This window comes from Myotis daubentonii, chromosome 15 (genome assembly GCF_963259705.1).
Source record: "Myotis daubentonii chromosome 15, mMyoDau2.1, whole genome shotgun sequence".
Classification (NCBI taxonomy): domain Eukaryota; kingdom Metazoa; phylum Chordata; class Mammalia; order Chiroptera; family Vespertilionidae; genus Myotis; species Myotis daubentonii.
Genome location: NC_081854.1, coordinates 18,051,967 through 18,065,145, shown reverse-complemented (window position 1 = coordinate 18,065,145; position 13,179 = coordinate 18,051,967). Strand labels below are relative to the sequence as shown.

Genomic DNA, 13,179 nt, shown 5'->3' with positions numbered 1-13,179 from the left:
AGGGTTGACTGGCGAGTAGGGCTCCCCTGTGCAGAGTGGTGATGAGAATCCCCCTTGAAGCCCAGGGAAGGGTCAGAGGCTGAGGGACAAGGGCAGGGGTGGACACTGTGGGGCAGGCCTGGGGGCTCCAGGCTGAACAGACACTCACCAAGGGTGGCCGCTGGGGGTGGGTGCTCTCGGAGGCCATGCGGGTCACTGGCCCTGGGAAAGGTCAGACTTACTTGTGAGGGGTGCAGGGGAGCTTTGATGTCACAACAGAGGGGAAGGAGGGTCTCCTTTCCCAGCAGAGGGTGGAGGCCTCTCTCCACTGTTCATGGGGGTACGGGCCCAAAGAGGGGAACTGACACAAGGTCTTAAGGACCCACGTTGACCTGGGTCCACAGGGAAAGGACCCTCAGGCAGATGGGGGTCTGGGAGGAGTTACCAGGGAAGGGACTGAGGACCCAGGACAGGAATCCACCCCAAGGGTCTGACTTAGTGGAAAAGTCAAGGTCTCAGGGGACAGCAGTGCCACCCTCTCATGTAGCATCTGGATGAGTGTGGTGCCTGCTGTGCCCAGACCTGCCCTCAGGCCTATAGAGCTACACTGTGACCATGGCCTTTCCTGTCTCCATCCACCTGAACCAGAGGCCAAAAGGACACCACAGGTTCCACTGTCCTCCCATCTCACACATCAGGATTGTGGTTAATAAACTGGCTTCATGGGGGCATTTGACCCAACCCACTCTGTCCAGGCTCTTCCACCCTCAGCTGTGTGGCCTTGGCCAGGATGACTTTCAGATCCTGAGGCAGCCCATCCCCTCAACTGGGAGGGTGGACTTAGATAAGCAACAGGAGGTGCCTTACTGAGCACTTACTACCTGCCGGCACCGCTGTAGGTATGTGGAGGGAACCAGGACAGTCCAGAGGGCACAGTTCCTTAATTGTGACTCATTTATAGGTGAGGAAGCTGTTGAGGAAACCACCCTGGTCAGTAGCTGGTGAGGGAGGAGCTGGATGGAGGGAGTTATGGGCTTCCATGGGGCAGCTGGAGGCCACAGGGAGCCGGCCCAGAATCCTCTGAGGAAGGAATCCTCTTGGCCTGTGCTCTGCTGGGGGTCAGCCTGAGTCAAGGGACAGGATTAGGGTGAGGGTGAAGGAAATGCCATGGTACCTCCTCGTCCTCCTGAGGTACAGGAAATAGCCCAGGGAAGCCCCCAGAGCCATCACGACGAGGACCCCGATAACGCTGCCAACGATGGTCCCCACAGAGTAGCCCGTGTAGTTTTGTTCTGCTGAAAGGAGAAGGGAAAGGGGGAGGGGTGAAGGCCCAAGTCCACTCAGGGGAAACCAGGAGGGGCCTTGCAGGGGGAGGCCTGGTGAGGGAGGAAGGAGCTGCCACCTAGTCTGTGCTGTTTGGGAGTGTCAGTCCTCCTGACACCCCACTTCTGGCGGTTGCATCATTCTCTGTTTGGCACATTCGAAACCTTCCATTGGCTCTACCTTTTCACGTACTTTCACACCCACCATCCCCATGTCCTGGTAATTTTCCTCTTAACTCCTCTTTCCCTCACATGTTCTGTCTCTTACCCCTGTTTCTTCTTTTCCATCACTATGGACAGCCTTAGCAGGCACCTTACCTGTCAACTCAGTGCTGATGAGTAATAAGAATGTGCTGAGTGTTTTCAATGGTCCAGTAGGGTGGGAAATACTCTACTTTCATGTCATCTGATCCTTCCACCCCCACCAGGGACAGGGGTATTACCCCCATGCGCACAAACAGAATCAGGGATGGGAAGTGCATAATAAATTGCTGGAGTCACAGAACTGGTGAGTGATAAATGACATTTTCACCAAGTTCTGCTTGACTTCACAGTTACTGACAACAGGGTGATAAAAATAACAATAATAATTGGTACACTGACTGAGTCCTGACTGAGCATGACCCTGGCTGAGGGCTTTAACTCATTAACTTCACAAGAATTATCCTAACAAAGGTGTTTAGGTCCAGCTGTTTTATTCCAGTTTGGAGATGAGGAAACTGAGGCTCAGGTGGGCGAGAGCCTTCCCCGTGGTCAGACAGTTTATACTCATAGAACTGAGGCAATGATGACATTAGTCTAATTCTAGGGTCCGTACACATGTGCTCTATAGGCTCTGAAGGAGGCTCCCACCTCCTCAAGGCTTTCATCCATCTCACCCCCTGCCCGTGAAATATACAAAGAGCAAGTGAGAGAGGTGGAGAGTCACTTACATTGCACATCCAGCCTGAGGGGCTCACTTATGCCGGAACTGACGGGGTTGAAGACCTCACACTGATAATCCCCAGCGTCCTCCCTCCTGACGGGGTCTATGGTGAGGGTGCTGTTGCCCTGGGACAGCTTCATCCTGTCTGTGAGCAGGAGATTCTGGTTCTCGAAGAGCCACCGGATGGAGATCCCCCTGTCATTTATGAGGCAGGTCAGGACCACAGCGTCCTTATCCTCTGTGACTGTGGCATTGCTGGCTCGGATGGAGGGCTTCCCCACGGGCTCTGTGGAGAAACAGAGGAAGTGACTGACTGAGAGTGGGCTCCTTCCCCAGAGATGTCAGCCAATCACAGGACACAGTGATCTTTATAAAGGTCACCAGAGGAGGACTCTGACCTCTGCAGGGTGAGGATCTTTGTTCAGGTGACAGTCTGTAAGGAGAGGGCTATTCCTCCCCTCTGGCCTTCAGATCACCTCAGGGTGATCCCTGACCTGTCTCCCTGGTTATCTGAGGTATTAGCACCAGGTGCCTTATAGTGTGTGTTCAGCATCTTCATCACCAGGTGCCATTTTCCACCCATTGACTTTTGTGTGACTTTTCCCCCGACTTTTCTCTAACTTTCTAAATACACACACCCCCTTTCTAGTATAGTGGCTATTCGTAGAGATGGGAAGGCATTTCCCTTTTGTTAAATAATTTATTAGAGAATATAGCCCAGCCAATCTTCATGGCCTTAGGACCTGGAGAAGTTTCAATCTAAAGGATTTCTCAGTGTGAACTGGACTTTCACTTCCTGGCCTGTGGATTGAATATCAGGCAAAAGGACGTCCCTAGAGAGAAGTAGTCAGGTTTAACATCAGGCTGGTACTCTTAGCGTCTTCAGTAAACTACACACCATGTGTTACTGCTCCTACTGTCCCCTGAATCTACCTACTTGTCAAGTAGGCACCACCATTCACTGCGCTCCATAGAAATGTCACATAGGCTCGTGTCACACTGTGTTGTTCAGCTGGTGACTTCAGAGCCAGGACACAGCTCAGAGGAGTCTCCCCTGTGACTCACTTCCTCCCCATTTCCATGCAGCCTGGTCTGAGGGAGGCCGTGGTGTCGATGGTTGACACGATTTCGCGAATCGGAGGACAGGCCACCAATGCACCTTCACCACAAACCCCTGTCCCAACACAGGCAGCATAGAGCAGCCAGTCACCAGGTGAGCCTGGAGCTGAGCAGGGAGCAGGGGTCTGTCCTGCTCACCCCTCCTCAGAGGTAGTTTTCTCCTTTAGTTTGGGGAAAAGAGGTGAGCTTGTTCAAAGCCTTGTATGTTCCTTGTAGCACATGGAGCAGGTAACAGACAGGAGGTGACAGAAGGAAAGTGTTAGTGACAGGAGAAGCAGCTTGACCTTCAGGACCTTTGTTTTCCCCTCTGGGAAGCCCCTTCCATCCACCACCTGACTCTTTCTGGGGCTGAGAGAACCCCCTCCTCACGTTCCTAGGCTGCAGCCCAGCTCTTCCATGAGAAATCAGAAGAGCAAGGGAGGAGAGTCTATAGAGATGTAGTGGGAGGGTTCAGGGGAAGACTGTGATTTGCTTGTGTCCATGGCCACAGAATGGGAGACAACACCCGCCAGGGTCTTTTGTGAAATCCAGACAGCCGTGCACCCCACGACCTGGTGCCGATGGTCCAATAGGCACTTACCATAGACTGTGATAGTCTTGATTATTGTCTTATGGAGACCAGAGACAGAATTATGGGTGAGGCAGGTATAGGATCCAGTGTCATGTGCAGTGATGTTGGGGATAAAGAGCTCCTGTGTTGGGTGCTGGGAACTCCCATTGATAAGCCAAGAATACTGTGCAGGCGGGTTAGAGGCTGCCTGGCAGGAGAGGTTGAGGTTTGTCCCACGTAGGTAATAGGAGTCTGAGGGGGAAATGGTGGGTGCGTCCGGGCCATCTGGAGCAAAGAGAACAAAGCCACACATGATGTAATCAGAGGGAAGGGGAAGGTCTGGTCTGTGTAAGGGCCACACTCTCCCTCTGAAATGGGTCACAGCCTTGTTTTAAAATGTCCCACCCATCGCTTCTTGGTCTTTTGGCTAAGATCAGTTGTAAAATGTCCCACCCATAACCCCCTGTGTTCACTGAGCCTGAGTCTGAAACATTAACATGTTTGTCCCATGAAAACATGTTAACCCTGAGCCTTTCCAAACAGGAGTATCCTGTCTCCTCCTAGTCTTGGCTCAAGGCCGAGCCTTGCCAGTTGTGCCTGGGACGGGAACTCATGTCCCCCCTGGGTATTCAAAGTGGGGGTCTGTGTGCGTGGACCTGAGAGGGACGGATGTAGCCTGGCCTCTGGCAGTGTGAATTCATGTGGGCAGCCTGGCCCAGGCAGGGAGAGACGTTACTCACAGACAACATTCAGGGTGAATGGGTCACTGCGGCGAGCACTCACAGGGTTCTGGATTTCACACTCATAGGGTCCCATATCATTCCTTGTGACAGGGAGTAAAGTGAGAGTCCTGTTGTCCTTGAACAGCTGCAGCCTGGCACTGGCGGGGAGACTCTGACTGTTGATCAACCACAGGTAGGTGGTGTCCTGAGTCTGAGGTTCACACGTTAACAGGACAGGGTCCTTGTGCTCCACCGGCAGGGAGTTGTTGCTTGTGATGTTGGGTTTGGGTAACTCCACTGTGCAGATAACAGAGAGAACAGTGCCCATTGAGTCCTCCAAAGGCTTCTTCAATCAGAATTGGTGCCTCTCAGCCAACTTGAGTTCTTAAAGAAATAAGGCAGGTCTGCGCATCACAAGACAAACAAATGCATGAGGATCTGAGGGCTCAGAGATTGTAAGGCTGCCTTCTCTATGTCTGAGAGAAAAAGCATAGACTTTTTCAGGTGTCAGATAACTATCTGGGTTTGATCATAGAAAGACATAGGACTGGGAGTCAGAGACCACCCGGCACCTGTCCTGGCTCCTCACTGACCAGCTGACTGCCTGGCTGATGTTGGCTTCTTACCTGGAATGTGCAGGAGCTGAGTGTCCTTTCAACAACACAGACCTACACTGCCGGGTCGTGATGTGTTTCCACTGAAGCCTCACATTCCCGGGTTAACCTAGAGATGAGTAATGATGGGTCGTCCTATAGTCCTTAAACCCTGAGGGCACTGGGTAGTGAGGTCTTGAACTGGGTGTCTGAGCAGAAAAGATACACGGGAGACCAGGAGCAAGTCTGGCGGTGAGTTTAGTACCCAGGCTGCAGGGCCACGAGGTGTGGCCGTCTGCCCAGGAGTTCACTGGTGACTGACATGAGACAGTGACCCCAGAAAGGGCAGAGCAGAGTCCAGGAATGATTTAGAAAAGAGTGAGGGTTGGCGGGAGCTGGCTGGCGGTGGCAGCAGAGCCACGCTCTCTGCCCTTGGTCTGTAATGTCCTTTCTGCCACTGCAGAGGGCAGGGATCCTTCCTCAACACTCAGACAATAGCACGTACAGAAGGGGGGCTTGTGGAGGTGGGGGAGCATGAACTTGCTGAAAATACGGCCCTCATGGTCCATTTGTGTTTGGCAGTTATGAGATAGATTTTGAGTTAAACTGTGAAAGAATATGTGAAAATCACTCATGCCCCAAAGTTCTAATGCCAGATTTTAGAGGAATGTCTGTCTAGAGAGCACGAAGGTCATAGACCAAGTTGTGCCATCCAACCAGGTCACACTGTTACCAAAGGGAGATGCCACAGTGGGTTTGAAATCAGGGACTCCCTGGGATAGAGAGAAGGTGAGTCCTGCAAAAAGAGAACAGAAGTGCTCGGGGGGATGGGGAGGAGGAGGTGAGTCCAGGTGTCTCTGCTCTATAAAGGGAGGAATGACACCAGATTGGGAGAAAGGACATGTGCCATGTTAGTAAAGTTACGGAGAAGGTCCCTCCCTGTTTCTAGGGACAGTCAGGCAGGTGGGGAGGAGCCCCCACACGGGCCTGTGGCATGTGCTCTTCCTTTTCCTTCTAACTCAGGAAACAACTAGAGTTTAGTCAAATTAATTCAAATTGGGCAGCATCTGAGAGAAAGGAGAGTGGCTGGTGGATCTTACCATCTGAGAGGATCCCACCCTGTGGTCAAAGTACCTTCATATGGACACACGTGTGAGAAACAGGCAGTGAACCAGTCAGCTGGTGCAGGCTCACCAGGCCCACCTTGGAAAGGTTTTGGGAGCCAGTGGAGGAATGGGAGTCTCACACCAGGACAAGGGTGTCAGTCACCAGTCAGGTGTGAAGTGAGCCTGAGTGCTTTTGGGGACTGAAACCTGTCTTCTGCCTTTGACTCCCTGGTTGAGTCATATAGAGAGTAAGTCAATGGTCTACATGTTCCTGTCATGTGACCTGTTCCTCTCATTGGCCTCAGGGCCAGGGGGAACAGCCCTGATGGGGGCCCAGCAAGAGCTCTTTCTCCTAGTGACCTGGGAAACTAACTCATGATGGAGCTGGGACTGCTACTCCCACTGATTTTTGTGTCCTCTCCTATTGCCCGGGAGTGGGGGCCTGGACACAGGTGTTAGTAGGACAATCTGCACAGTGGAGGAAGTAGAGCAGAGCAGGGCAGTGTGTCTGGAGTGAAGGAGGAGGCAGATAAGGGACACAGAAGGAGCAGATAGAGGCAGAATGTCCTTGGTGGGCAGTGGGGGTTACAAAGTGACTTTAAAGACCCCAGGGACCAAGAGCCCACAGCTGCCCCAGGGCAGGAGCAGTGCAGCCTGGAAAACCTTCCCCAGTGGAACAGCCCCACAGTCACCAAGGGACTTGGCTCCTGAGGGGGCTTCAGGAAAAGGTGGTAAGAGGGATGGCCATGGCTCTCAGCACCTGTAGGGACAGGGAACAGGTTTGGCTAAAACCTTTTAGGACTCTGCATCCAAGTTCAAGTCTCTCTAGTGATTATGCATCATTCATTCATTCATTCTGTCATTATTCACCATCATTCCTTCCCTCCTTCATGAGAGAGCAAGTAAGTGCTGGTCCCTGAGCTGGTAGCAGGTGTAGGGTGGAGAGTGAGAAGGCAAAGTCCTTTCCTTCATAGCTAGTGGGAGTGGCACCAACACATCAGGAAACAAATAAGTGGTTTCAAGTCCAGTGCAGGGAGGTGTGGATGGGTAACCTGAGGGGAAGGCCTGGGCATTCCCAGCAGTGACTCTGAATGTTATTGTAGGTAATTTGATTCTAAAGTTAAAATTAATCCTCCATTTGCTTAATCACCAGACAAGAAAATCTACCTTGAGCTGGGGACTGCTGAAAACAAGCACAGAACTAATGGCTGGTCTCAGGGTCCACAGACACCTAAGGCCCTCGTGGTGGAGGAGAGGATGGGGCTGTGGCTGTGCAAGGACCTTGCTGTGTCTGTGGAGCCTGATTAAGTGACTGTATCACACTGTGCCTCTGTTTCCCCTGAATAAAAACAGAACAAATGGTAAATGGACTCTGGATTACCATGTTGTCTGTGAATTGACCTTAAAACATCCCTGACTACTTGACCTCAAGCTCAGAATAGAGGAGACACTGATTTAAATGGCCACTACCATTATTTGCCTCCATGAGAGAGAATTCCTGGGCTGACCCCTGGTGGACACGGAGCTGTCAGGAGCATCTTCTCTCTTCTGTTCCTTCCAGGAGACCTCACCTCCCTCTGGAGTCTCCTAAGTTCTTTAGAAGAGTCAGCTAATGATACGGGGTATTTGTTTACCTGTGCTCTCCTGACACCGCCTTAGGTGAAGGACTAGGCTGTGTCCTGTCCTGATGTGGCTCCTGGGGCTGAGCCCTGGCTGGTGTGCAGAAGGAGAGCCATTGCTCCCACCCAGCCCTTCCAGGAGGTCAAACCCAACCTGACACAGGCTCCCCAGGTTCCCGGGACTCAGGAGCCCTGGGACAGGGGTGTGGGAGGGGTTCCCAGGCTGAGCTTCTCTGTGAGGTTCCAGGGTCTCCTCACGCCAGGGTGTGACCAAGCTCTGCAGGGTCTTTCTCAGTGTCATGGTCATGGGGAAGGGGCCCGAGGCTGGACTGAGATTCTCCTGAGTTTCCTTCTGCTGACTCACTCCCATCAGCTTCTTTCAGTGGAGAATATCTACAGGGATGGAATCTGGGAAGGGAACTCTAATCTTATGGCGTTTGTTTCCACTGTGTGTGTCCTGCACTAAATGTCCAAACCCAACCTGGAACATGATGCAGAGGGGGATGGAGGCAGAGTGAGTCCAGGACTGTCAGTCCTGTGTGTGAAGTAGAATATACACCACCCGACACCCAGAGGACAGAGAGCAATCACTCACGGTATACACGGAGCTGTCCAGTTCCTTGTATGCTCTGAAAATCTTTGCTTGTGATTTGTAGGGTGTAGTATCCTGTGTCCTTCAGGGTGACGTTCTGGAACAGGAGGGATCCATTGGGGTATATTGTCTCTCTACCACTGTATGCAGGCCCGAGGGTAGTTGTTTGAGTGTCTATTACATATGATACAATTTGATGGCTGTTGTCCACCTTTCCCCCTGTGTACCAGGCATAGCCTCCAAGATCCCCAGGCAGGTTGTGGACACGGAGAAGCACATCCTTCCCTTCGGCAGCACTGGGCGGCACTGATTCAATAGTGAGCTGGGCAGTGGTGGGCAGGCTCCAGAGGGTGAAGAGTGAGGCTAGGAGGGAAGAGAGAAATTGATCAAGATTTGGAGCTATGTATAGGGATGGAGAGATGAGGTTTTGGGTCTTCAGCTGGTCTCTTCTTCTTTCAGCCTTGATCAGAGTATGTGTGTGTGTGTCCTGTGGTCAAGTTCAGCAGCATGGCCACCAATACTTTAGGACCTCTGCTCTTATTTCCTCTGTTTTGAATACTGTTACCCAGGTGTCTGCCCTCAGATCCCTGCTGACACTCAGGGGTGTCCTTGGGCAAACCCTTCCCTGACCACCTCCTCTAAAGGCCTCTGTCTTCACTTTCTGACCTGTCTCTGGGCTGTTCCCTGCATGGCACTAGGGGGTACCAGACATCACATCTAGATCTTCCCTTGTCTGCCTCCTCCCCTTAGAACATGAGCTTCATGGGGGCAGGGGCTTGTCTATCTTGTTGTACCCCAGTTCCTTCAACAGGCTGTAAGCTCCTGTGGGTGAATGAATGAGTGCTGCAGGGTCCTGCACCTCCTGGGATGTATCTGCCTATTTCTGAGATTGGTGGTAAGGACAATGTTTAGTGCCACTGGTTAAATTTCCTATCTCCTCGCATAAATTGTTATTATCAAAAGTTTTCAGCATTCAACTCTCAGTGATGAGTAAGTTGGGAAATGAGCAGCCATTGAGGTTCTCCTGTCCCCCATCTTTTCCACATTATTTTCCTGTTGCCCAGTCCCTTCCCCTATTCTGCTCCCCTGTCTTCTCCCCTGAAGTCCACACAGAAGCCTGCCCCTTACCCTTTGTTTTCTCTGAGAGCCCTCTGCTCCATAGGAGTCCCCAGCTAACCTGTGCCTCTCCTCCGCCCATCCACCACCAGGTAGTTGTCCCCTCTCACCAGTCAGCAGGAGCCCCTGCCTGGGGACAAGTCCTCTGTGGGCAGGGGCTGAGGGGGACTCCATGGTGTCTGCTGCCTGCTCTGTCCCTCCCTCTGTGGGAAGAGCTTGGATTCCAGAAATGCTCACAAGCACCACTGTCTTGATGGGTGGGATGTGCTGTTCCTCCTCCCTGTGCACTGAGCCTCCTCCTGGGCCAAGATCACTTCCCTGGTCACATGGGCCAGGGGCAGGGTGTGTACCCAGGTTCCTCCCTGCCCTCCCCTTATTCCTGCCTCCCCTTTTCTTTCCTCTACATTTGCATTCCCTGTAACTGCTGAGGCTTCTACCTTCTTCCCCAGTGACTCCTCCCCATGTACACACACACACACACACACACACACACACATATACACACACACACACACACACACACCTTGCTTGTGCAGTAGGCAGTTAGGCCTGAGCAGAGTAGGACAATAGGCCAGTAGGGAAGGTCACCAGAATGGAAAGCCCCAGGTACCTAGCAATGTGCAAAACTGGACTGGGGCCTTGCTCCCTGGGTAACCTTTCCTCCCCGAGCATATCCTGGTTTTGCAGTTTAGACCCTTTAATTTTTTATATCACTGGTCATGTGGTTCAGGCCCTCCCCTGACCTTTCCTCCCCTGGCATGTTCTTAGTCATGTGGGTTAGATGCCCTTAGAGGGGGACGAAACCAGAGGACCTAAGAATAGCCCTTCAGCATTAAGCCCCCAGGACAATGAGGTTCTGACTGTCATCAAATACATCTAGGCCTCAGTTGTGTTTCAGTTGCAGGCCCAGAAAAGCAGCAAAATCGGATGAGTCTGGACATAGCTGACGTCAGGATCTACTGCATTGACTAATGACCTTCGACCCGAAAGGACACACCTGGAAAGCTGATGAATATTTTATTGGGCTCCTCCCCCTGAGACTTCCAGACAACTACCCTCAAGAAGAAGGACCCAGTGTAGCTCTTTCTCTCTGGAACACATCGTGGCTGTCCCCACTCCTTCTTTCCTGAAAGCACTTATATTTGTTCTTTGTCCTAAACTCCATGGGTCCTTCTTTTGCCGCTGTAACTAGTTTCCTGGGCCCATTTCTTCTACAGCTCATGTTTTCCACCTCTGTGACTTTCTAAATAAACTCTCTCTTATAATTTGAGTTCTTGACTTTGAATTCTTCTCTTAGCTGAACTCAAGAACAGAGGTTGCTGAACTGAGAACACATCTAACTCCGCAGATTAACACCTGGTGCCTTTCCACCGCTCACAATTGGACAAGAAGAAGCTTGGGGTGTATGTATCCAGGGCATTTCCCACAGCTCTATGTGGAGTGCACAGTAGCCTTCCCACCGCCTTCTCTCATCCCCATTTGGGTCTTATCTTCAGAGCAGAAGCCTGGGGCGACATCAGAAATTCTGGTCACAGGGATGCCACCCCATTGTGTGTGGTATCATCAATGTAACTTTCTAAAGATTTCAATGCCCAGGTGACATCTTAGAAATGCTGCTTTGGCAGCTGCCCAGCTGTAGTGGATCCCCAGCCAGAATGAGACCCCGTGATGTGGGGATGGGGACTTCCCTCCCCATCTCCTGTGCACAGGGAGAGTCTGCAGGTCCTGTTAAAAATGCAGATTCTGTCTCATGTGGATGAAAGGGGCCACATGTTAACTTAACAAGCTCAGGGAAGGCCTGCATGGTGGTCTTGCAAACTCAGAGACCTAAAGTAATCACAAAAGATGGTTGAAATTAAACTTTAACTAAAAGCAGTTATGGTGGTAGTTACATCCTAGGCCGGTATCTTCACTGACAAGGTCAACCTTTACTGTAACTGAGCCTATCTGTCTTTTTGCATCTATGATAACATATCCTTGAAATGTCAGGGTAACTTGTAATTTCCCTTTTTCCGGACCCCATGGGGCACATCCTAATGTGCCTGGGAGCCAGGACAGACACCACAAATTTCTTCATTGTTATTGTTATCATGTTAGTTGTTGACTATTAACTATCCTGCACCCTTCTAAGTATGTGTCTATCATTTTACTTTTTATCCAACCCCGAAGGTTTCCCCACTTTGCTTTCTCCCGCCTCTCTAATCTTTCACCAATGGATTTCATGTAATCCACCTAGGTCCCCTCCTTTGATTGCAACGTATAAAATAGGTGAAAAAAACCTCTGAAAGATCAGACAGAGGCCTAAAAACCAGGACTACAGGCTTTATTAGAGGAGAAGCACCTGCCGGGCTGCCTCACAAGGGGAGGACAGCAGCACGTGCAGGGGTGAGCAGCCTTTTGAGGGGTGGAATGGGAAGGGGTGGGGGGCTTAGTGTACTCGGCGCACACTGATTGGTGGCTTACTGCATTGTCCATATAGGAGAAGGGCTTAGGGTATTTGGCAGGTGTGGATGGGTGGTCCAATGTATAGTCCATATAAGGTACCTGGTTAGTCACTCAGGTATTTCTGGGCTACAGGTTACATCATACCCCACCCACCAGTTGGGAGAAGGGAGGATCTATCAACCTCCATTCTCTGGAGCACTATCCCAATTTGTTGAGATACTGCTTTCCGGCAATTGTCGACATTTTGGCTTAAATAATCTCACACAAAATAGGTTTGAATGTTTTTACCTTAAAATTACTTGGCGTATTCATGGCAGGATTCCAAAGAAACTCACCCAGGACCTTCCAGCGAAGCCAGACTTGGTTCTAGGATCCAGCAAAGTGCCCATTGAGCCCACTGGTTCCCCACCCATTGGGTGAATGTGGGTGAGTTGTTTCTTGGAGCCAGGACCTTCCCTTACTTTTGGTAGAGGTTTCGACTTTATTTGAGCTGTGTCTTAAATTCCTTGAGGTGGAATTAAAGTTAAGGGTTGATAGAACTCAGATTAAGGCAGGACTGGATGAAAAAAATGGGTGGCTGGTTTTGATTTTAGCTTTTTAATTAGAATTGCTTCCTGAGAGTCTGAGAAAAAAACCTTGGCTGTATAAATGAGCTGAACTCATCAGCTCATAAGATACAGGGGCACATCCTCCCTGCAGTCCAATTCTTGGTTATTCTTAGGTGACTAAGAATCTCTGTGGAGGTGTCAGTCCTGGAGCCCCACTGGGAAGGCCCAACTCAACTGTAATTAACTAGCTGGCTCATCTAGGGGGCCACCATAAGGGTTGGTCTTCCTGGGCCTGAATCCTTCCTGTTGTTTTACACAGCCCAGAGAGAAAATGAGGCCACACTTGACCCACTACATAACATCTCCTAGAGATTTGCTCAGACTACAGATATCCAAAAAGAAAAAAAAAATTAATATGGGAAATTGTGCCTCCAAGGCCAGAAGCTCCCAAATCCCAGCCGTCATTTAATACTCCTTTTAGGAAGCCTTGACTTGCAAGTGCTTTACAGAAATGGGAAGACTTAACTGCTAGGTTAGGTGGCT

The 13,179-nt window shown here is 50.9% G+C and overlaps 1 protein-coding gene across 1 annotated transcript in view; it reads right to left on the bottom strand.

Annotated features, from left to right (window-relative positions):
* Positions 1–13,179, bottom strand: part of LOC132216800 (sialoadhesin-like) — a 162,922-nt gene that overhangs the window by 30,165 nt on the left and 119,578 nt on the right. The window contains 4 exon segments of the mRNA XM_059666370.1: positions 2,234–2,512; positions 3,926–4,180; positions 4,636–4,914; positions 8,531–8,890. Of these exon segments, the coding sequence (XP_059522353.1) occupies positions 2,234–2,512; positions 3,926–4,180; positions 4,636–4,914; positions 8,531–8,890 (1,173 nt within the window).